The sequence below is a fragment of the Copadichromis virginalis genome, linkage group LG22 (genome assembly GCF_057382275.1).
Source record: "Copadichromis virginalis isolate Kocher_CV1m ecotype Utaka linkage group LG22, C_Virginalis_male_GT1.1, whole genome shotgun sequence".
In the NCBI taxonomy this organism is placed as follows: domain Eukaryota; kingdom Metazoa; phylum Chordata; class Actinopteri; order Cichliformes; family Cichlidae; genus Copadichromis; species Copadichromis virginalis.
The window spans coordinates 20622752-20648305 of NC_140638.1; the positions used below are offsets into that span (position 1 = coordinate 20622752).

Genomic DNA, 25554 nt, shown 5'->3' on the forward strand with positions numbered 1-25554 from the left:
AACAAAAATTGGAACAGGATCCTCAGTTCACGCAGAAGATTTTGTTCAGTGATGAGGCAAACTTTTATGTGAATGGTGAAGTTAACAAACAAAACCTGACACTAGCTCACATTGGATGGATGGTGTGGTATATGGGGTACAACGATAGTGGGTCCATTCTTCATCAATGGAAACCTCAAGGCCACTGGATATTTGAAATTGCTACATGATGATGTGTTTCCCTCTTTATGCACTGAAGCTGGCACGTTCCCTGAGTTTTTCCAGCAAGATGGTGCGCCACCACATTATGGGTGCCAGGTCCGAGCATTCCTAGATGAACAGTTTCCTGGAAAGTGGATTGGTCGTCGTGGGCCAGTTGAATGGCCCCCAAGGTCTCCCGATCTGACCCCCTTAGACTTTTATCTTTGGGGTCATCTGAAGGCAATTGTCTATGGTGTGAAGATACGAGATGTGCAGCACCTGGAACTACGGATACTGGATGCCTGTGCTGGCATTTCTCCTGCGCTGTTGCTATCAGTGTGTGAAGAGTGGGAGAAGAGGGTTGCATTGACAATCCAACACAATGGGCAGCACATTGAACACATTTTATAAGTGGTCAGAAACTTGTAAATAACTCATGAAAGAATAAAGTTATGTTGAAACCAAGCACACCATTGTTTTTCTTGTGACATTACCAATAAGTTTGATGTGTCACATGGCCCTCTTCCTATTGAAAAAACAAAAGTTGTATCCAAGATGGCCGACTTCTAAATGGCCACCATGGTCACCACCCATCTTGAGGAGTTTGCCCCCTCACATATACTAATGTGCCACAAACAGGACTTTAATATCACCAACCATTCCCATGTTATTACGGTGTATCCATATAAATGGCCCACCCTGTACATGTGCTATAATAATAATAATAATGGATTGCATTTATATAGCGCTTTACAATACCACTATTCATTCACTCTCACACACTGGTGGAGGCAAGCTACAGTTGTAGCCACAGCTGCCCTGGGGCAGACTGACAGAGGCGAGGCTGCCATATCATGCCATCAGTCCCTCTGGCCATCACCAGTAGGCGGTAGGTGAAGTGTCTTGCCCAAGGACACAACGACCAAGACTGTCCGAGCCGGGGCTCGAACCAGCAACCTTCCGATTACAAAACAAACACCCAACTCTTGAGCCACGATCGCTACATATCCTTAAATGCAGTATAAGCTCTCTTGTGGAGCACTTTGTGACATCTGTCTGTGAAATGTGCTATACAAATAAACTTTTACTTACTTACTTTACAAGACAAATTAGAACCTTTATTTTGAAGGGTTGTGCAGCTTATTGTTGCAGACACTGTAGGACTTTGTCCTGTAGACGATGCGCTGACCCCATCTACAGGTGAAATGGAAAACTTGCAGGCTCTCTGTAATAAAGTGCAGTAAAAAGGACAATTGCAGCAATGTTTTGTGTCTTTTAGGTGTTATCAGCACCTTTCAGCAACCACAACTATTTTAAATGAATTATTTTATTAGGATTTCTTCACTGGGACCATTTGAAACTGTCTTTGAGGGGTGCCAGATTTGCTGAAGAATGTGCTCCGATAAACAAAAGCTTAATTGACTTTTTTTCTTTGTTATTATTATTATTATTATTATTATTATTAATAAAGCCACTTTTAACCATTAATCATTCTTTTCAGTTTTCTCAGTAAATAGGGATCCCATGATTAAGTGCTTGACAGCAGAAAAAAAAGAGACTTTCTTTAATGGTGCCATCACCAAACTAGGCACTCATTTATGCGGCGTACAATGGCTTAATTCATTCACTGTGCAGTTCATTCCCAATCCAACCCTTTATGAGGGTGGTAATCTACAAAGTAAAACTCTTCTGCACAAGTCACTGTGGGAAAAGCATGTTAGTGTTTAACATGTGACTATTTTTAACCTTTTTTAACATCTTCTCAGACTATGCGGGATCGCTGGACTGACAGGAAAAAAAGGTGCTTTTTAAGAGCTTTATCTCATTATCTCTACAAATGACCTAAATTAAAGTGACACAGTCTCCTCGTAGTAAGAGCAATGTAAAAAAAACTCCCATTTGCCATTAATGCCATAAGATGAAACCTTCAGCTTTTCTCCAAGGAATCGTTTTCCCCCCACAGCGTCCTCAGGGTTCACAGACAATATGAAAATGTGTATCTCTCTCTGATTTTGAGGAGAGTCTTTAGATGTCCTAAAGGCATATACATTCCTCGGTCTTACCCCAGTATCACTCGCTTTGTCGTCTTCTTCTTCTGTTATTTCTAGAATTACAAAATCATTCCACACAGAGTGGCGTTTGCTGACTGTTATGTCAGCCGAAAGCGCATTAAGCCAACAAAACTGCTGTTAGCAGGTAAAGGCTTTATTTCACAGCCCGGGGGTCTGAAGCAGCAGACAGCTGGTCTAATGTAAAGACACAGTTTCCATTCTGCTCTTTCACAGTTTTATGTCTCATCTTCCCTTTGATATAGTGCAAATCCTCAACCTGAGGGCAGCTCAGTGTGTGTGTGTATGTGAGAACACACTGTGTTGTCTCTCAGCCATGTGGACCTCTTCGTACTCTTGGGTTCACATGGGAGGGGCCTAGAGCTGCATGCAGGAAAGCCAGCTCCTCTTATTTCCCTGGCAAATGTCACCACAACCAGTCACATTTCTCTCCTCCTCCACCACCACCACCTCTTCTCTTCCACACCTCTCCTCTTCCTCCATCCCTCAGTCCTTGCACTGCCTGTCAGAATTCCCACATATCCCCAGAGGATAAGATGCCATGGAGGCCACAGGAAGAACTGTGCTGTGTGCCTGCTCTGCCTTCTGCCTTCTGTTCATCCTAACAGGTGAGTGCGGGTTTGTGTTGAGTTGTCACGACAGGACGTTGTGCTCGAGCTGTCAGTGTTGTGTTGGTGTAGTGATGGCTGCTGCTGTGGTTACTGTGTTTGCTTGGTTGGTATGGTAGAAACTGAAGGGCGAGCTGAGGAAGTTTTCATGGTGTACAGTAACAAAAATGTTCACTCACATCGTTGATGTAGTTTGTTTGAGAAACACATTTTCAACATATGTAAACCTTAAAATATGGATCTTTATAGGCACAAGAACTCCATTTAACAACACCCAGAGTGGGGTTTGTGTTTTTCTTTTTTAAAAAAAAAGCAAAACTTGGCATTAATATCTTGTAATAATTTGGGAAACTGGTTGACAAGCTTTTTAAACTGAACAAAACTGAGCTCCCGACGGTGTGTTTAAAATCTCAGAGCTGTAAAGTTTTCCACGTAGTCCGTCCTGGTTCCTTTTGCATGTCCTTTCCATACTCGTTGCTGCATGACTCTACAGAATTAGCTTTTCTGTTCTGTTGTTGGCCGTGAGTAGACATAAAAACAGGGTCATTTGGAAAGAAGAAATGACCTAGGCCACAGCAGTGTGACTATGAGATAACAAACGTGTAATAGTGCGTGTCGTGTGACCTGATAAAGCCAACAGCAAAATCCCCCAAGTTTGGCTTCCCGTCTACTTTGATGTTTGTATCAACAGCCATCCTTGAGAAGCCCCGTTCGTCTTATCTGAAAAAGGACAGAAGATGGTGGCGTTTGGATACGTGCTGTGAGGTGACTCTATTTAGTATCCAAACAACTTGGATGTGTGTGAGGGTGATAAGAGGCAGGTGCTTTTGGGTCTCCACACGAAAGTGTATGTGTGTACGTGGGGGGTAAGGCCACCAAACGAAGCTTCCCTCTCACCTCAGAGTGTTTGTAATCATTGTGTCTGTAATCACCACCACAATATCCATGTTGTTTGGGGACAACAGTGAGGGAGCGGGCTCGGCACACTCCTCCTCGTTCTGCCTTTTCAACGGATCTCGGCTGGTGTAAACACAGACACACTCCTGCTACTGACACACAGACACACTCACACACACACACACACACACACCGAAACTGGCCTGCGGTCTTATAAGAATGGGACGTGTCACCGTGGTGTTTGTGCTGCATGCATTATTTAGGACATAACAGCAGACAGTAGATCTATTGTGATGTTCAACATGAGCAAAACATGACAGCTCAGAGGAACAGCAAGGGACATGAGGGAAAATATGGTTTTACAGGAAAAACAAAAGTTTCTCGAGTTTTCGCCCCATTTTTCCTATCGTGATTGCGCAGTATGATGTGTAACACAAACATAATTAAGTCTTGATGAATTCAAAGTTTACATTTTTTGATCTACAGCCTATAAAAGCTGTTATTCACGACCGATCTTCAAGACATTTCTTCTGTGCCGAAAAAAGAGAAGATGCACAAACAGAAGCGAGACAAAGACACTCGAGCACAGAAAGAGGAAGTTGAAAGAGATAACTATGAACAAAAACTGTGAAGTTTTCGTGAGTTTGTTTCACAGCAGCACTGCCTACTCACATGCTGCTGCTTAACTCAGCCTGGCATCCAAATGGACTCAATCATTTCACCTCATGTAAAATGTCAAGTGAACACAGGTCGCAGCACAGATGTAATTCAGTGCATTTTGGAAAGATGTGGTCATTTAAAAATGTAAATTAATGACATCATTCATTCATCAGGCTGAGTAAAACCACTCGACCTTCCGGCTGAAGTGGCAGCATGCGCTGGAAAACACTGATAGCTCTATCGGCTGTTTGTGTTTTTCAAGGTTGTCTGTAACAAACTGCCCCGGCAACCTGCCGCAGCTTTAACAGACCACAAGATGCAATAGATCAGCAGTTGTAGTTACTTCACACAGCTCAAGTGTTTGTTTCGCAACGAGTTGCTATAAAAGAGACAGAGCCTGATCCTTGTCTGGCAACAATGTCACTCCGTAGGGAGTTAGGTCAATATTAACACACAGCAGTTTCAGGACCTGGAAACTTTGAAGACTAGGATGCAGATCATTGCAGATTACGCAGACAAAACAGGACTGACTTTATCTTTAAAGTGAAATCTCCTCGATATATTGCATCTATAGCATTACATAATTACAAAAAACAACTTTTTCTTTCAATTTTCTCCAGTTTTTACATTTGAATCCTCCAACAACCCACAAAATGACAATTCTGAAATAAAGCAGTGTCAAATGATAATATCAGATTGTTACCAAGTGCCAGTAATCACTAATGCATGTCATATTTTTCAATTTTGAATGAAAGTATTTTTATCAATGTTAGTGCTCTATCACATGACATGCACAACAGGGTGATAGTGTCAACTTTAAAGTGGGGTACACAGAAAAGCCTATTGTATCATCAGACAGTGCATCTTTTGTAGCATCTCATATATCAGTGTCATATATTGATAACCACAGGCAAAAATATGATTTCTTGTCAAACAAAACAGACGATTGTTGCCCGATTTTGCGGTCTCTCTGAGCTCAGTTTGGTTCAGTTTGATCTTTGTCAGTTCCTAATTCAGCTGACATGTTTCCATGGGGAAAAAAACCCTTTATCAATCCCATCTCCAATTCTTTGACTCCACTACTGTAGCTTTTATTTATTCACAGTTTAAAAACATTTGTTTATTCCATATTTTCCATTTTTTTCTGACTCCTCATGAAGAGAAAGTTTAAACAGGGGGTAGGTGTTGCTGGTTTGCTCACAGCCAGAGATACGTGCCTGATATGTCCATATTAAGGTTATCTACTCTGAGGGACATCATACAGACCAAAAAGAGGGAAAAAATGTCAGAAGCTGATTGTTTCAAGCGGTCTGAGTCCTGAGGTTGTGGCTTCAAAGGGTTTACTCTGCACATGGGTTGACTTCATTATTGGAAACTTTGGCCATGCACCAATGTAAGAGTTTAGTACAGAAAACAAGGAAAAATAAAATCAGTCCAGTTTACAGTGTGAGTGTAGGAAACGCATGGGAAGTCTAAATAAGTTAGCAACTAGCTAGCTATCATAGTGAAGTGTGTAGCAACTAAAACTCCAGAAATAAGCTGTGGAAAAAGTACAAATCTTGCCTCTATAGATGGTGAAATTTATTACTTTGTGAACAGTTTGTTGCTCAACCTCCAAGTACCCCATAAGCCTCCATCCATCCATTCGCTTCCACTTATCCTTTTCAGGGTTGTGGGGGGCACTGGAGCCTATCCCAGCTGTCATAGGGCGAGAGGCGGGGTACACCGCAGGGCTAACCATTCGCACTCACTCCCGCATTCACACTTATGGGCAATTTGGATGAATCAATTAACCTATCCCCACAAACTGCATGTCTTTGGACGGTGGGAGGAAGCCGGAGTACCCGGAGGGAACCCATGCAAACACAAGGGGACATGCAAACTCCACACAGAAAGACCCCGGCCTGATAGTGGAATTGAACTCAGGACCTTCTTGCTGTGCGGCAACAGTGCTAAACACCGTGCCACCGTGCTGCCCACCCCATAAGCCTATTGTAGTTTTAATTGTAGACATTAGCTTGCTGGAGTCATCGTGTATACAAAGAGTTTCTCTGTATGAAACATGATGTGTCACATGGACAATCTAACATGTTACCTTTCACTGGTTGTGCAGTAATTGAGTTTTCCTTCATTCCTTCTCCCACCACCTGCATCAACTCAGAGGTCAGCTCCGAACTGATTCACATTGATCCGTCGGTGAGGCATGTCACTGAAGGGGACTCTGTGTTCCTGTCTGTGAAAACCAACTTTTCACCGGACAAAGCAGAATTTCAGGGAACTTGGTGTCACACCGGGATGAGCAGCACCAAGCCCAGGATTTTGGTGACATTCACCAAAAAAAATACAATCTTAAGCATGAAGCACCGTGACCACCTCGTCTTCAACAACTCCACCTTTTCTTTGGAAATCAAGAACTTAAACAGAAAAGATGAAGGAGATTATCACTTGAGCATCAACATAAAGCATGATAACAAACCAGGAGACATTGAAGAGGAGAAAACCATTCGTGTAACCGTAGATGGTGAGTTGCATGTTTCTCAGACCTTATCTTTCCCATAATTTAATTTTATTAATTAGCCATTGCTCAGATATTAATTGTTTCTTGCCTTCCACCCCTGACTAGTTCCCGTGTCCAAACCAGCCATTGAGAAGAGCCCTTCCTATGCAGTCATTGAGGACAAAGCAAACGTCACCTTGACTTGTTCTGTTGAGAACGGAACAAGAGTTATGTTTAAGTGGTTCAGGGATAATGTTGCATTGGGTCCCAGTGACAGATACCACTACTCCCAAGATAACTCCACACTGTTAATCAGCCCTGTGAGAAAAGAGGACAAGGGAAGTTATCACTGTGTGGCCAGCAACCCGGTCACCCGGGGCCAACACAGCAGGGCTGCGGAACTCAACGTCTACTGTGAGTAGCTGTAGCTTATTCTTCGGTTTCTGAACCCTGTAATGACTGTGTTCACGTCTGAGAGCTGCTTTATAAAGGTTTTTATTTTATAGAAACAATTAAAAATCTAAAATGTCACATATGTGTTCCTGTACTCATCCTAAACCTTGTTGTTTTCTCTTCTCCAGAATAGCTGGAAATGTTGGGTCATGTGTAAATTTTAGTGAGATCAGCCTACTTACTATCAGCTTAAAAAAAAAACAAAAAAACATGTGCCTGTTATGGGATGGTATTTGCATGGGAGCAGACTTATCTTACAGAGCTCCTCTGTTCTACTATAAACGGCGTAGATGCACTGATAGACTTTATTGGATGTGCCAGTATGAGGCTGAACTGAGAACGTACTGCATGCGTAATTTTTCCTGGGTATTCGTTTTAATGCATTTAAATATTTACAAAACAGACGACTTTGTATTGAAGCGTGACAAAAGAAAGGCGTCGTAGGTTTTGTCTACAGCTTCCTGCACTTTTTTACCTCCACCTCTTTAGTCTTGTGTGTTGTTCTCATCTTGGCGGTGACATCATTTTTGTTTGCATAGGCAGATCGTGTTTGTGTTTCAACCTGCAGGAAGCACTCTTGGTTTCTTTCAGTTTTACTGTATTGAGTTTCTAGTAAAGCCGGTCTCCTTCTAATGTTTGCTTTCACTGGAAAATGCAATAAAAAACCAGCTGATAGTGAACTGGGCTGTTTGCTACTAATAGCTAATTGCTACTACAGTAATTCTCGTTTAACAGATAATTTTCTTATTTAACAGTTAGGTTTTATCTAAAATGTATATTAATATGTTTGTGAATAATATGCTTGACTGTGTTGGAAAAAGACAATTCTTATTTTAAGTTAGAGTAGTGCGCTTTCTCGACAGCCCACGTTCGGTGCTGTGCTAGTCCACCCCCGCCTCACCTAGGTCTCAGTGTTCTCCACTGGCACTGTCAACACACCCACCCGTATTTATCCCACTACTCCGTGTACAGACCTGTGACCCTGTATTTAGAAACTCACTTTTCTTACCCTGCTTTCCTCTGCTACCCAATCATGCCTTAGAGCTGGATGGTTCATGAAAATTACCCACAAAGCAACATCTCACCAGCAAACTGTCATGTTTTTCTCACTCTCCACCGGCCCACACAGATGGCCCTTACAACCTTGAGGTGAACTCTGTCCAGGGCCTGCGCACAGGGGAGGTGTTCACCATCAACCCTGGGGAGCTGGTCTTCTTTGAATGCCAGGCTGACTCCAACCCACCTAACAACTATGTGTGGATCTCCAAGACCCGCAATGCAACTCAGATTGTCACAGAGGGCCCTCGGCTAGAGGTGCGCTCCTACAGACTGGCCCAGGCTGAAGAGTACCTTTGCCGTGCCTTCAACAACGTGACGCAAAAGCAGGACGAAGCCCAGTTTACTCTGGTGGTGGCCAGCTTGGGAACAGGTGGGTAGAGGGTGGAACATGGCAAAAGGGAGGAGAGCGTGGGTAGGTTTTGGGAATCCTCTAAGATAAACACTCTGCAAACAGTGTGTCACGCCAAACGCAGAAGAGCTGGGTGAGCGTTTCGAGATAATCCTTGCCAATGATAAGCACTGACCACCTTTTGGGAACAGTTAGGGAGAGAAAATACTATAACTGGAGCATTACACTGCGTAAAAGCTGACAAGTCAGACCAGGTTATGGCTATAATGAAATATACAGTACATTATTATAAAACTAAGGTTATATCTGTGTTGCTAGGCTCCAGTACCTGCAGCATGTATTTAAGTTCAGTGGCTGGGAAAGTAAACACTGGATAACAGCTGTTATGTTTGTTGACAAGGTTTTATAGCATATGGAGTTTCTGTGTGCTGAATGCAACATTAATATGTTGCCTGGGTGATACTGAGAAAAGGACATTTATGATTACTGCTGATACTGGCTGATTTAACACGTTGTTTAAGGAGACAACAGATGCCCTTTTTTTATTGACATCGAAATCTTTTAAATCTTTTCTGATGATTACAGTTTTAAATTCAAGCATTTTACAGACATGTTAGCCACTGTGGAAGGCTATACTATCTACTGTCTGTAAAAGAGGATGATTTATTTATGTATTTATTTTGGCACCTGACCTGATCATATTTAGATAAATTGTGGATAAGAGAGTGTAGTTCCATATTTTCAGCTAATGCTTGCTAGCTTGGTTAGTTAGCATTGTACCTTGGTTTGGTTAGATACCTGCTAATTAATGGTAACACATAAATAAAATTGGTTTCATTTCTCAAGAAAAATAAAAAACAAAACAGACCACAGCTTAAACACATTGCAACAAACAATAGTTTCCAGGAAACTGTTATAAATGTCAAGTTCAGTAACTTCATTTAGCTAAAGTGCTACCTAAAAGACAGCTAGCTAGATACCGTTAGCCTTTATCTTAACTCACTGGCTACTAAAAAAACCATCATACATAAAATTTAACACATTTTAAACTGAAAAGTAAATTTCACTAAAGCCTTTGTTTGCTTGTTTTTGTAGCCGACTTCAATATCCCTGAGATATCTCACTGCAAGACACAAAAGCACGATTTCAATAACACATCTCAGATTTCTATGTGATAAACAGATGCTGCTTCAGTAAATGAAAGAAAATGTTACAAAAAACTTTCTTTTAGCTCATTGGCCAGAATTTCCTGTATTCATAAAATATACATAGTAAATAGTGAAAAAAATAACATGAAAATTGCAATTTAATTGTTTATCTGTTAGTTAATTACTTTGTTGAAGTATAAAGGGTCACTGCACAGGAATCTTAAATTTGGGAAAACTATGAAAATAAAGTTTACGTTTTCCAAAGCTGTCCAGTGGGCCAGGTTGGGGGCTGTTTTTTGCCCCCCGGCACCAAGACCAACTTGTTAACTCTGTCATTCCTACAAAACTGGATTACTTTCAAATGTGTGTTCATGTATCATTCATGTGACTGTTGTTCATTAACAGGGAAAGAGAAGCACACCCAAGAGGGTAACTCTGTATCACCGCTGGCAGTCATTACTGTCTGCTCTTTTTTTGTCATTGGCCTTATGCTGCTGTTCTTCCTCAGGAGAACCTGTCATCCAAAGAGAGGTTAGATACTGTTTTCTTCTGTTGCTTTGGGAAGCACTTTTTTTACAGAACCATATTTGTTTTTAATCCCTGTGAGTTCAATTTTTCTTTCCCCCTGGTTTCCAAGCTCTTGAATGTGGAATTTAATAAACCTTTTCCACAGCAGTCATTTTGACTTGAAATGTAATTAGAAATGGTATTAATTAATGTCATTAGTAACACGTGTGTTTGCCTACTTTTTCATGTGGAAAAAACAAAAACAAACAAAAAAAAGAAAATGTTACTGGGAAAATGTAAATGACTTGCAAATGTTAGATTAAAGGAAACAAGGGCAAAGTAACTTCTTTATTTGAGGAAGTGAAGGTCACATTTGTTATGCTGTCGCTTGCATGCGTGACTTTATATTTTTCTCTCTTTCTCATTCCCGTTCCCCTCTCTTTTATCACCAGTGCTTATGAGCATTTACAACAAGTAAGAACCTTTATTATGAAATTATTTCAAAAATCTACCATTGTGTCTTTTCCCCACATAAGCTTCAATTAACATTTTTATTTTTTCTGAGCAGACCGTTTTCAGAGCAGAAACGACCACATCGTTCAGGTAAACGTCTTTTTTGTTCACAGATTATTCATTTTTCCCTCTTACTGTCAAAAACATTAATTATTAGTGATCCCCGCATAATAACTCTCATATTTATTTATACACATGCATTATATCATATTTAACAAGGAACTGGATTGGAAATAGTAGATGAACAGGGCATTTACTGGACAAATCAGCTTCAAAAAAGCAAGTTTGAAAGCTAAACAACTTAACTGACCTTAACTCAAACAAGATAAGGAGAATTTAACTCAGATTAGAGCAGTTTTATTTTTTTAGATTTATGACATCATATAATTTACCATGCCATTATAAAGTCTGACAGGCTTTAGACATTAACAGCTGTACTGTAGCAAATGTTTTGCTCTGATTTATCAAAATGTGTATCAACAGGTCACGAGGATGCAACCGAGGACTTTGGCATCTACGAGTTCGTCTCCATACCTGGGAAGACGGAATCTACACAGGTATTTTCACAACCAACGAAGCAGCAACACTAATTTTGTCCAAAATCCTTTGTTTTTATAATGCTTTTAATTTGCACGTACGACTAATCCACCAGGCATCGTGCAGATCTTTGGCTCGTCTCGAATCGATTCAAGATATGCATACTACTATCTACGATGTGATCAGACACGTTCCTGAAACTCCGAGTCACAGTTTGCTGAAGTAAAGTCTGGCTGGAGAGCGGAGATGGAACTTTAAATGGTTTAACTTGAAGACTTCATGTTGTAGCTTTATTCTCTTAAGTCTCTGTTATCAAAGCCTGAAGCACTGGTTTTGGTGGCCTGGTTTTTTGCACAAGGGATGAAGGAGACTTGTGGGATTACACAACCTGATAGTGCACTGCTGTTGACGAGAGTTTTGGACGGATGTTAAGTGTATTTTGCTGACATTGGTGTGAAATGAAAATGTATGTTCAGCTCATTTTTATTTTTTCTGTGAAAGCATAACTGAAGTTAAAAACCTTTTGTTTTCTGTTTTAAGGTGAAGATTATATAAAACTAAGCAAATTAGAAGTATTCAGTTTTACCTTATTTTGAAGATTTTCTGATGCATCCAAGGTGCCGAAATTGCCACATTCCTTGATTTATTATTTAAAATGTAGATGAAAAAAAACCCATGAATATTATCATTTTAATTTAGCGTTCCCTGCTGACAGAGTATATTTTGTGAGAAGTGTTATAATTAATGCAGTACGAAATATATATTCAGGTTAACTGTAAATATTGTACATGGATTATCCAGCAGATTCTTTATACATATTATTCTATTCCTATGTTTCACTCTAATCTATTTATTCCTATTAAAACTTTCAGCCCTGCTTCCCCAAATGTAGCATTTTCTCTCTTCTCATAATGGACACAATGATATGCTCAATGAAAAGACAATGATAAGGAATTCGTAATTCATTATTGTACAGTTTGCATTCACATGTTTGTTTTGTACTTTATTAAAAATATAACTGTTTACTACTCTGGTCAATTGGAGTATGCGCTGTTTGCTGACATCAAACAAGGACAATGTACTCTAATCTGCGAATTCTGCAATTATGTCCGTATTTTTGCTTTAGTTTGCCTTTTTTTTTGTAAAAAGGCAAAAGCAGTAATGGCTTGAAATGAACATTTGTTCTTTCACACTTCCTGGAAAAAAAGAATAGCTGAAGCCAGCAAAGCTGTCAGTTGTTCTGTTGCTTCACAGTCCGTCTTTGTCTGATGTCTTGGCTGTAATCTCTCTCCCCGCAAGAGTTGTGCTTGCAGTCCCAACACTGCTGCAGAGCGCTAGCTTCTTTCAGCCTCGCTGTATTGGTATGCTGTGTACCTGATAGAGATAGGCAGCGACAGACGGATGGTTCAGCATGTGGCGTAGTGCCCTCCACCTGCTCCCGCTGACACCTTGTCACGAGTAGATAGAAACGAGTGTGCGCTTGCTCCTGTTTGTGTGCGCGCGCATACATATATGTGTTGTGGACAGAAGAAGAAATACAGAAATACAAATAAAGGGGCAAGCGTGGAGAGAAAGTCAGAAGTAGAGTGATTCATTTAGAAAGCGGAGGCCAAATTTTTATATGCAGCTCATTAGAAATGCTCCAAGTTTGCCAACCTTGGAGAGTGAATCACGTAAAGGAACTATTATGCAGCTTATTATCACCACACTGTTGTATACTCATTATGTGGTACCATGCTGAGTGCATCTTTTCAGTGTGTGAAATGCTATAGCACAAAATGCTGGCTACTATAGTAAATTATTATCAAACTGTAGTTGTTTCTTTTTTATCCCATGAACATTAAGTCTAGAACTCCTGCTGAATTCTAAGGTGTGACATATCACGACGCTCTCCTGCATAACAACAAGTTGTTTATTAAATCTTGGTCTAATTTTAGCTGTTGAACTGACCAGCCGAGTGTGCTGTGTCTTTGTGGTGGCATCTCCGGGTAGGGGTTGCCATCTGTTCCGTCTCAGTGTATACTTAAAGGGAGGCTCCACACTGTGGATGACTGCCTGACAAACAACAGTGGAGTAAATTCACCTAAGGAGAGCGACCTCACCTTCATTTGACTGGGAAATAGCCTGAGGCATCATTAACCAGGAACTAGAGCTCACAGTGCCTGCTGTGTGCAGCACGCTGCCTCCTTTTAACCAAGCACAGCCCGACATAAAACCTAAGGGGGCAATTACAAAGCAAGCTGAATAGGTCTGTGTGTGCTGTTTTGGGAATGATTTGGAACAGTTTACAATGCAGAGCCTGGCATAACTGCTTGCTTGGCAGAGATGGACCTGCGTGGCACTGAATCTGTGGTGACAGCGGGCAAATTCTTGGTCATGAAAGGAAATTTGCTGCACTAAGGAAAGCCTGCTTTATTGTGTTAACCTGTATGTATATAATGTGTATAATACAGATATACAGACAGTGGCTGTAGAATTAAAAGGAAATTCTACTTTATTCTTAGGAATAAAACAAACCCTGGAGCTGTTCGGAAACCGGCCCATGTGTTGTACTGATAATAACTTCAACATTATCACACACCTTATATTTTATTCATTAATTGTTTTAATTGAATCATTAGCATAGAAACATGTGTATAGGTTGATATGTAAGGCGTGCACATTAGTGTGTAAAAGTCTTGATCCACCCAGTCCTTTTGAGCAATAGTTCTTCAGGCTTTCTGGGGGTCTTTCAAAGGATTTCTTTCGACATTGGCTGCTTTTTCACTCATTTGCCGTGTCGTCCTTCAACCATTTGTTTGCTTGTTAGGCCACTTAACACTGACCTATGATTAATTTATGATTCAGACATATTAAACTCAATAGATGAACCAGTGTTGTGTCTGCACATAGCACACAGCTTAGCTTAGAACAAGTAATTTTATCTTTAGGCACTTTGTTACTAGCAGACTAGGCTAAAAACATCATTTGCTCCCATTTCTTTTATTGAGTCCATTCAAAATGTCAAAGACAACACAGCTGACAGACATAAAGTAGTATTTTTGCACCAACAAGGTGATTCCCAAAGAGCTGTCAGATGAAAATTCGGCACATCTTGATGATCTGCAATGAGAAAACTGAACAAGTGGAGGAAGTGGAAGGCCTAAAAATTGTTTACAGCAGATGAACATTTGAAAATCATGTCAATAAAATAATTAAAAATAAAATCAGCAAAGACCTGACACAGGACCTGACAGTTGCTCTCTGGCTCTCAGAGATGGTCTCAGTGGAAGGGTGATCGTCAAGAAGCCATTCTTGAGGAAGTGCAACAAAGAGAAATGACTGAGGAATGCCAAATTACACAAGACCTGGACTGGAAATCAGTGGCAACAGGTTTTTATGGAGTGATGAATCCAAATCTGATCTTTATTCATATTGTTGTCAATATGTATGCAGGAGGTACCACAGTGAGTGTCCACAGCCATCTGTAACAAAAACAAGCAAGCAGGAGAGGGTCTGTCATGGTTTGAAGCATTATTTAAGGCCGTGGTGCTGTGGATCTTTGTCAAAATTGATGGAATTATGAACACAGAAAAGTACAGCCATTTATCTGCCGTGCAACATAGTGGAATGAAACACATTGGTGAAGATTTCATGTTTCAGCATGGCAAGTACCCCAAACACCCTGCTAGTGCAGTAAAAGCAAACCTGGAGAGAGAAACACACAGTGAAACACTATCAGTCACAAAAAGAGCTTTGAATGTCATTCAGACAGAGGACTATTCCTGATGACTACTTAAAGAAATGACAAGAAAGATTGCTTAAGAGAGTTCACAGTGTGTTGAAGAACAAATGTTTTAATACCAAATATTGACTTTGAGGCTTGTTTGAACTATATAAACCCTATTTTTGTCTTACATACTGGATTTCTATGTATGTTTGCACACGCCTCAATAAACTGCTGCACCTGTTTCCCAGTTTTCCAGCAAAATATAAATAAATGTGGTGTGACTCAAGATTTCTGCAAAGTATTGAATAAATCCATATACAGAGATTCAGCCTAAAGCCATGTAACAGAAAAATAAGCATATGTGTTGCCATGAACATTAATGATGGCTCAGTTTTATTCCAGTGTCCCATGGCAGCCTCATTTCAGTTTTAGGAAAAACAATACAGCCACTGTGGGTTTTTTGTTTTTTTTAATTTGTTATCATTTGCACCCATATTTTCGTTATTTTTGGCACAAGGAGGCTAGATGACTGCTAATATCTCTGTTAGTTTACTACCATCCAGTGGCGTATGGCAGCAGTACATTACTGTAGAGTCAATCTTTGATGCCTTGTTTATATTTGATCATATTTTATTTTTTAATTTCATTTTCTCTGTTTATAACAACACGTACTTCGGATTTCATCCAGATGTTTTCATTTTTTATACATGTGAAAAGCCTGACAACAAGAGCACAAGCTCTGGCTCTTAAAAAATACATTTCCCAGAAGGCTTTGCAACGTTCTGGTTCCTGCCCTGCCAGTCACGTGAGACTCAACTATGGCTTCCTTCTCGTAGTGATGGAGGTGCACTGTTGACAACAAGACACAGTTGGAGCTTTACTCATTTTTTTTAGCCGCTGATACGACTTGGACTTACGATGCAGAAGATCAAGTCTCTTATGGCCCGTCAGGTGAGCACAGCAGGTGTACAGAAACTACGCTGCCGGCTGTTTGTCTCTGACGGGAGCCGGTAGTTAGCACGACAGCCTGCTAAGCTAACTGGCTAATTTGACAGCTCATCGTTTGGTTCATTAAGTGAAACGTTCAGCCAGACTAAGAGCTGTTTCAGTTGTTTCCCTCAGGCAAATAAGGCATGCACATAGCAATTTACCTCACGCCCCGGTAGTTGAGAGTTTAACACAATAACAATAACAACACAATAATGGGAACTGGGCGGATAGAAGGAAGTTCTCAGTCTGCACATGCAGTGGTGTTTGGCAATTGGTCAAAACTGAACACAACAGAGCATATCGCTTTCAGAAATCTGCCCCTCAGTTCCACTTTTTGCTGTATGCAGTAGTGTGCTGATGAAGTTCTGTGACAAGTTACAGATTAAAAATAAAAACACAAAGAGTTATGTTAAAGCTACCTGTTGTTTGTAGTTTTACTTTGGATTTTATTTTGGCAGGGCCTGAAAAGCCCCCAGGAGAGCATGGCAGACCTCAGTCCTGTGGAGAACCTGAGAATCCCGAGCAAGGTAAACTTCGACGACTTAGACTGCAGCTGTCTGTTTTGATGTGCTGTTTGATGCATGGACAGTGTTCATCATAAAATCAAAGTTTCTCCATCTACCACTTTGTGAGTAGATGCTTATCTTAATAGTTTTGCTGACAGCTTTTTAAAAGCTGCCATATTTTATTGTTTTCGAGTCACAGTGAACGCCATCAGGGAGGGATTGTTTTAGCACTGTTGTTGGACACAGCTGCAAGTTGTAACACAGACCCTGAGTGATGTCTTTGTCATTACCCAGAGTCAGCACTCATGTTAGTAGTAATGGCACCACAAGGCTGTCGGTATTACTAGAGATTTAATTTGTTAATCAATGTGTTGATGATTCATTAGCTATACACTGGATTTCATTTTTTGTGCTTTATCTAAACAGCAGTTGTTATATTATAGTTATGCACTACTGAAGGCTCCTGTTTATATCAGTTAAACAGACTTTATGTCAGTGCTCCTCACCTTACTCAATTTGTGATGCAGACACTGTTATAAGAGTATTTGAACATTTCTGGCATGACAGCGTTTCAAATTGCACTCAGTCATGCTTGGTCACAGGAAGCGTTTGTCACTATCCCCTTTGCATAAATTCAATTCGTCAAGTGTCGACGAAGCAAAAGGCAGAGCGGCTCTATTTCACATTTAGTTACTTACATTCATTCTTAGCATCACTGTGGCTTTTCACTGTAGTGATGACCTTCAATAAATGACTCTGAGTACAGTTTTGTTGCTGTATTTGTTCACAGCGCTGGGAGATCTTATCTTATCATATCTTATCTTATCTTAGATATGAGCCAGGTCGACTGAGCAAGACGTTTAACCTTTCTGGGTTTTGAACACTTAGCGTTTACATTTTCTTTTTGTATGGTATGCTGTGCTGATGTAGCGTGTGCTTATTTTCTGCTCAGGCTAATGCTGTGCTGTGATAGATGAGACTAAAAAGAGAGTGCATTTTTGTCAGTTCACCAGTGGCGGTTAGGAAAGATTAAGCCGACTGAATTTTAAAATCTGCTTCCAGATTTTAAGTGTCTGATAAGCTCATACTTAGTGTGTGTGTGTGTGTGTGTGTGTGTGTAATATATATATGGGCTTATGCGTCTAATTGATTGAAAGCAGACTGTGTCTTCAATAAAGATTTCAGGGTTTGTTTTTTTTCTATGGGCACCTCTGTCTCCTGGCCTTGGTGTCAGGTGACATGGTCAAACTGGATATGCGGTAATCAAACACTTGTTTTGTTTTTTCCTTGCTTGTAACATTCTCGTTTGTCAGTGCTGGACTGAGGATTCTGTGCAAGACCTATCACACCTGCTTTATTTGCCTTGTGTGTTATGAAGCAGTAAGGATAATAAGACCGAAGTAATGGCTTCTGTGCATGTGTTCATGTGGATGTGTGAACTGTAAGCAGACAGTATGCCGCTGTCCATCACCTATTAAGTTGCTCTTGTGTGTGCACTGCAAATACCTGCCTGTTGTGTATTGAACATACACACAGGGCATCATTGTTTGTTGGCTTTATACTTTGGCTTCATTTACTTTGCTTTCATTAACGTGCTGGACCTCTCAGCTTACAGGAAAATAAGATGGGGCCACGACACAAGCCAGGCTTCATGTAAAAGTAGTCCTCCTTCATTACAGGAGAAATAGTCCTCTGCAGGAGTGAGACCGAGGTGCTATTATATGATCATTTTGAGAAATACTGAGATCATGATTATTTAACGCGTCATAACCCAATTAAAATTAAACTTCCTCCATTAACATGATACTGACACCCACTGATTGGAACCATTGCTGTGTTTCATTTTTTATTATTATTGTTAGTATTTTCTGTACCCATGAGTCACATCGTTTATCATCCTTCACATGCTGACAGCAACATCTGGCTAACTGCACGGGGCAGGCCTGATGTGTGCGATGATTAAGTAAATGCTGCTATTCAGTTACTGTTTGGACACAGTTTGAGGGTTTGAAAGCAAGGTCAAGATAAATGTGCAGTAGTCGGTCTGTGGCTGATCTCTCTTTTGTAGTATTTAAATGGAAGGACAGCCATTCAACACATTCATCAATAATGAAAGTGCCTGTTTGTTTCAGTCTGGCAGTGGTGGGTTAACACAGTCTGAAACAGGGTCATGACCTCATTAAATGGGCTAAAAAGTATTTAGAGGCAAGTTTGTTTGTTAGATTTTTTTAATTTATCAGTTTGACTTTTCTTTTAGTGATTAATAGAGGTTATTAAACTTTAGATGGATGGCCCTCATGTGAGATGCTTGGGGATCAGTGTTATTTTACAGGGGTAGTGGAAATGGGTGTTTTAAGTTATTTGAATGTTTTGCTATATTGTTGCAATGAAAAATTACAAGATTTGCAAAACCCTTTAAAGATGCCAGAAGCTTTTCTTTTGATTGGTAAGCCATAAAAGGGAAGAAATAAATCAGCTACGTCGGGGGCGGTATTTTCACTTTCTTTTTGTTTTTTTGCAGGGACGCAGGTGTCAGGCTGATTATGTGCACATACGGAGGTCAGACTCTTGGCAATAGCATCAGTTTACCCTCAGGGAAAGCTAGTCTCAAAGAACATCTTATCCCTTGTTCTCCTGGTGCTGTGTACCTAACACCTTCTACAAACATGTAAATCTGGGTCACAGCGAGACATGCGCTTAAAGTTAACAAGTTACAGTCTGTTCGAGATGCCAGTATGATGCCACCTCAGTGTGATGAGTAACAATTGAAAGCTATGACTCAACAGTAGAGCCACAGCATTTGAATAACAGAGATCTTGAGTGATGTCTTTGTTATTGCTCAAGGTCTGTGTTATTTTATCTGCCATGGTAGGAAGATTTTTACCAAAGCCTTTGTAGCAGAGATCGGTAACTTGCTTTTGGCTTCATTGGGCAAACAATAGTAATCATAACCTATTAGCATATTTTAGTTCAAGACGTCCTCATGTTGGTTTTGTTTTCTTCACTGATACGCTAGATGAGATGAAAGAAGTGATCCTTGAAAGGTGTTTGAAAAGCAGGTAGTTTGTTCAGAAGATTCTCGCTGTATTTCTCGGGACAGTTAATTTCTACAGTAGATGGTGTCACCTAAATTACTGAATGATCAGAGCTACCTGTTGTTGCTTACGTGACTTGAAGTTGTGCAAGATGGATTGTTTTGTTTTGATCTTGCTGATCTCATGAGAGTCCAGCTGCCTCGCAAGGTAATGTGTTTTCAGGCTTTATTAGATCTAGCCTTTTAGGAGTGACTTTACAATTACAGATCTTTCCAGACCCCATCAAAAAAACCAGACAGAAAAGATAAAAGATGGCGGTAGCTACTGTGATGTCATCCACTGGTTTTTGAAGTCCTGTTTGCTCATCCACTAGCATCCAGTGGAATATGCTCCTTTTAAAAACATAGTTGACCAAGATTTACACTCCACAGTGTCTTTTTTCCCTCCCTGATCCTGGTTCTGCTGGAGGTTTCTTCCTGTTAAAAGAGATTTTTTCCTTCCCACTGTCGCCAAGGTTTTGCTCATAGGGGGACGGATGTCTGAGGGTTTTACTTATTGTAGGATCTTTATTGTAGAATATAAAGCGCCTTGAGGTGACTGTTGTAAATATGTGCTATATAAATAAATTTCAATTGAATAGAATTAATTTTTTATTCAGTGTGACTTAATATGAGGCACTCAGCCCATAATTACATTAGGAAAGTTTTTACAGAGGTAAAGTGAAAAAGCAGTTTTCCCATAAACTTCTACAGGATCTTTTTGCAACCACAGCTATCGCCCTCTGGTGGCTTTCAGATAGAATGCAGGTTTACTTAGTTTATTTTTCTGGCCCAGAAGCTATATTAGTGTTGTTTTTGGATGCAGTGAATTAAGTCACATGGACTCCTGTGTGAAGCAGGTTTTAGCATACCATGGATACCAGAGCTTGTCTGCTGAATAAAATGGGAAAAAACTGCAGTAGGAGGGCTTTTTAATTTCAGATGCATACTGAACAAGATACTTTTGGCTGCTCCCTTATTCACACAAACACACACACACACACACACACACACACTCACACACACTCACGAGAATTAAATGGCTCTAAGCCCTCAAGCTATTTTTCTTTAACAACTTTGATGTTTTTTATTCTTTTTTTTTAATCTCAGTGTTCCTAAGCTGCTTTGTGGCTTGTCAGTAAAAACAAGCCAACCTTCCACCCCTGTCCAATCCTTTCTGTTCAAAGCTGTTGTCTCTCTGTGAGTCACTGTTAAGAGGTTTCTTTGAAGGGGCTGTCAGGTTTTTTTTTTTATCTCTATTAAGTGATTGCAATGATAACAAAGCCTAGAATAAAATTTGGTTTGGTTGTTTGGTTGCATTTATTTATTTCCCTGTTTTTTTCCAGAGAAATGAATAAATGCTGGTTATTAAAAAAGTTTGAAAGTCTCTGAGCCTTAATCACGCTCCTCGAATGTTGCTTTTTTTGTGATTAAGAAAAATCAAAGATTCGCTTGATGTGCGGATTTAGCTGTTTACTTTGTTTGCATCGTGTTGAAATTAATATTAGCAAAAGCTTTTTAACTAATTCACCATTTTCTCACCAATTTATGAATAATTTCCTAATCTCAAAGCACCTGATAATGAAAACAATCCTAATTACTCACAGTGTGTTATAGGTTTGGTCATACTGTGAAACATGTAGGCAGGTAATTTCAGTGTGATTTTGTGATACATTGAAGACAAAATTCAGTTATTTAAACCTATAAAGCTTGAATTATTTTATAATGGCCAGAAATTTTCATTTTTTAAAGCTTTATTGTTTAATGAACATTGTGATAAATGAAAAGAAAATCATATGTTTAATATTTGCAACATCTGATATGTTTGTGTAATTTATTGCTAAAACCTGCAGGTTTTTTCAGGCAAAAAATAAACCGCACCAGTGATGTTAAGGTCTCAAATCCTCATGTATCAAATATTAGACACTTGGTGTTGTAGGATGAGGTTTGCTTTTGAGAGACCAGCAATTTGTTTCCCCAGAAGCCTCGGTCGTGTTCGAGGTAAACAGCATTTCATTCATACAGTAACCATGTCCAACCAGCAGGGGTCACCCTCAACTTACCCACCGCTCATCTTTGCCAGATTTAAAGCTCTCTCCAGGCACACAAAGGAGCACACGTTCTCTCCTAAAATTATGGGATTATTGATTGGATAACTACTTCTATTTGCTAGTATTTATTTCCTGAAGACAAGGCTTTGGGATAAATCTGTGAGGAGGGCGTGTTTGATAATCTCTCATTAGTTCACGCAGGATGTCTTGAGGGAGAACAGCTTATTTTTATAGTTTCATTTTATGGCTTCAGGACCCAGTCGGGTTATGTAGATAAGATATTTTGTAATTATTTTTTCAAAAGCCAGGTCATGCACTCATACAGTGAAGACACTGCATGGCATGAAAACAGAGCGCTTCTCGTGCTTTCGGCTGAAAGAGAGTGTTGAATGAAAGGTAGAATAATCACGTACTTCCATGCAGAAATTCAGCTGTCAGCGATGCCTGGATTGTGCGATCGTGGCTGCGAAAGACAACATTGTTCTTAATGGCAGACGAATACACAGGCGCACAGTTAGTCTTGCGTGCATATACAGCACTGATTACAACGAGGGCGTTTTGATTCGTTCACGTAACGAATGATTCTATGGTGGAGATAATTGGCCCTTCTCTCAGTCTCTACTGTCTTCCATCCCATGTGTCTCTCAGGATTTTCACAAACCTCCTTTTGTTTATTCAATCTTTTTTGGTTTTATCAGCGCTGCTGTGTTTGTTGAGCAGTTATTTCTTTCTTTATTTTGTTGCCACAAGCATGATTTTCCACATTCAACCAGCGCTCCAGTCGAACATATCCCCCTTTGATTCTCGGATAAAGCTTGTAAAACGACCCGCACTTAGGATGCAAATAGATTTCTAATTTCCGCAACGAGATGAAGATTTCATTAATTTGTGGAAGTGGCTGGGCTGGGGGCCGGGGTGGGGGTTGAAGGGCTGTTTGTTTGTCTCTCATCCATCAAAGTGAAATTTGATCAAAGGCCCACAGCGGCTCACGGTTCGGGTTTCTCGTGTGGGCCGCGGGGGCGTTTGTTTTGCTTTGTGCCTGCACGGCGGCAGGCGAAGGGAATTATTTAACTCACGGCAGACCTTCAGTGAGTCATTCACTTAAAGATTGTTAAGATATTCATTGTGTGTACTCATGTAAAAAAAAAAGTATACCACAACGAAAATGGCACCCATGAGAAAAGTTTTGCCGCGTGTTAATGAGGAATAAAGTTCCCAAAATATTAAGGACATTTTTGCCTCCGTCGTCATTTTCCTTCGAGTTGATCGCTGTCGATGCTGCAATACTCAACAGGTTATGGGCCCAGGGCCGACTCGAAGAAGAGTTTTTTCTCATGAAGATCCGGAGCCACAACGGATAGCGGGCTAACGGCTAAATAGCAACATGGATCAACGAGGAGCAAGCAGGCTGCCTCGACTCATGTTTGACGCCCCTGATAATGGGAGAAGAGCATTAGAAATATCGAGGGACTACTACGCTGGAAAGGGGAAGCCCCGAATCATCAACCTGTACACCACGCTATCATCGCTTCAGAAAAAGAGGGAAGAGACTGTCACAGACGTCATCAGAGCAGAGGCCGCCATTACAGCACTGCGCAATGCGGGTGAGACTTTAGGTGATGGATTATTGATTGCTATGGTTTTAAAAGGTCTACCTGAAAGTTTTAAGCCATTTGCAATACACGTTACTCACGATAAAGACGATATGACATTTGCTGAGTTCAAAACAAAGCTACGGAGTTTCGAAGACACTGAAAAGTCAAGCGCATCCGAGTGTAGCGACAACGTAATGAAAACAGGAGGAAGAACCGGGCGTGAGCACACGAGATCCAGCGCACAATGCAGATACAAGAGCGATGTGGACATTGTGTGTTTCAAGTGTGGACTAAAAGGCCACCGAGCAAAAGTGTGCAGACGGAGGACGTGGTGCAGTCATTGCAAAAGCAGCACACACAGTGATACCACATGTAGACATAAAGACAAACAAGATGGCGCGCGGAAGGTCGCAGATGAGAGCGGCAACGGATCCAAAGCAGAAACGCCAGATTATGCCTTCAGGATTAAGGGCGTAGACATCAAAGTCCAGCAGTCAGCGTACAGCATTGAGGAGAAAGGCCTGTTGGTGGACACTGGGGCTACCTCACACATCATTAACAGCATCGCCAAGTTCAAGAGCTTCGACGACGCGTTCAGACCGGAGTCACACAGCGTAGAACTGGCAGACGGTACCCAGTGCAGAGGCGTCGCCCAACAGAGGGGGGACGCAGAGGTGTTCCTGATTGACAATACAGGCCAGCGACGCAAAGCAACGCTGAAAGATGCGCTGTTTATTCCATCATACCCCCAGAACATATTCTCTGTAAAGTCAGCCACTGCATTAGGAGCAACAGTCACCTTTAAACAAGGGCAGGACACGTTGACCCACAAAGACGGTACTAACTTTAACATTCATGTGTATGGCAAGTTGTACTATTTGCAGACTGAAGTTGAGGGTAATGATAAGTGTAACACCTGTCATGACATACAGGCATGGCATGAGATATTAGGTCATTGCAACTATGAAGATGTAGTAAGATTGCAAGGTGTGGTTAACGGTATGCAGATTAAGGGGAGAACCGATAGACCTGAAAAGGAATGTGAAGTGTGTATCCAGGGAAAGTTTGCACAAACCCGAAACAGAGATCCTGATACAAGAGCAAAGGCTCCTTTACAAATGGTACACACAGATTTAGCAGGTCCGATAGCCACTGAATCTATTGATGGGTACAAATATGTGCAGTCATTCACTGATGATTATTCAAACTCAGTGTTTGTATATTTCCTGAAGACGAAAACTGATACAGTGCAGGCAGCAGAGAAATTTCTAGCGGATGTTGCACCATATGGCAACGTAAACTGCATTAGATCAGACAATGGGACAGAGTTCACATGCAGAGATTTCCAAACCCTGTTAAGGAAAAATGGCATTAAGCATGAGACATCAGCCCCGTACTCACCCCATCAGAACGGTACAGCCGAGAGGGGGTGGCGTACTCTTTTCGAGATGGGCAAGTGCATGCTAATTGAGAGTCAGCTACCGAAATGCCTATGGAACTATGCCATTCAAACTGCTGCTGTAACACGGAACAGATGCTTTAATAAGCGAACAGGGAAAACACCCTACCAAATGCTGACAGGTAAAAAAGCCAGACTTGTCAAAAATGCAGAAATTTGGGTCTGTGTGCTATGCATACAAACAGGACAAGGGGAAACTTGATTCAAAATGTGACCAAGGTTTCTTTGTAGGTTATGATAAGAACAGTCCCGCCTACTTAGTTTACCACCCTGAAACTGAGAAAGTTCAGAAACATAGACTTGTTAAGTTTGTGAGCAAAGTAAATGTAGAAAGACAAACACAGACAGATGAGGGAGAACTAAATGATGACTGTAGCAGAGTAAGACAGCCTAAGGCTAACAGACCTTCAGAGAAAGGTGACAAGGACAATGAGGTTCCAGAACCTATTGTGACAGACACAAGTCCACAAAGTGGTATACCTGATGAGCGTGAACGAAAAGAGACAAATGTGACAAGTGATGGATTTGTCAACAAAAGGTATCCTCTTAGGGAGAGAAGAAAACCGGGACATTTAAATGACTTTGTAGCTGCCAACAGTGGCGGCGATGAGATCCACACTACCATAGACTACTGCTACAGGGCAGTGTGTGGTGTCCCAAACACATTTAAGGAAGCCATAGAATCAGCTAACTC

At 40.8% G+C, this 25554-nt stretch overlaps 2 protein-coding genes across 3 annotated transcripts in view; both read left to right on the forward strand.

Annotated features, from left to right (window-relative positions):
• The first annotated feature begins 2629 nt into the window (after window positions 1-2629).
• hepacam2 (HEPACAM family member 2) lies at window positions 2630-12502 on the forward strand. Its single transcript, XM_085445864.1, has 9 exons — window positions 2630-2857; window positions 6576-6935; window positions 7038-7325; window positions 8494-8793; window positions 10326-10451; window positions 10880-10901; window positions 10996-11030; window positions 11424-11497; window positions 11593-12502. The coding sequence occupies exons 1-9, from the start codon at window positions 2791-2793 to the stop codon at window positions 11701-11703; spliced, it is 1383 nt and encodes a 460-aa protein (XP_085301990.1). The 5' UTR covers window positions 2630-2790; the 3' UTR covers window positions 11704-12502.
• A 3490-nt stretch (window positions 12503-15992) lies between these two features.
• The window catches only part of vps50 (VPS50 EARP/GARPII complex subunit), a 122195-nt gene continuing 112633 nt past the window's right edge, over window positions 15993-25554 (forward strand). For both annotated transcript variants that reach the window (XM_085446784.1, XM_085446786.1), the window contains exons 1-2: window positions 15993-16137; window positions 16635-16703. In XM_085446784.1, the coding sequence (XP_085302910.1) occupies window positions 16105-16137; window positions 16635-16703 (102 nt within the window). In that variant the 5' untranslated portion in view covers window positions 15993-16104. The remainder of the gene's footprint in view (window positions 16138-16634; window positions 16704-25554) is intronic.

What these genes read in the sequence shown, in the direction of transcription:
- hepacam2 (XM_085445864.1), top strand. Translation starts at nt 2,791, where the DNA reads ATGGAGGCCACAGGAAGAACTGTGCTGTGTGCCTGCTCTGCCTTCTGC. An exon ending in AACCTGTCATCCAAAGAGAG is followed by an intron (nt 10,452 to 10,879) that starts GTTAGATACTGT and finishes TTTTATCACCAG; the next exon opens with TGCTTATGAGCATTTACAAC. An exon ending in GGAAGACGGAATCTACACAG is followed by an intron (nt 11,498 to 11,592) that starts GTATTTTCACAA and finishes CTAATCCACCAG; the next exon opens with GCATCGTGCAGATCTTTGGC.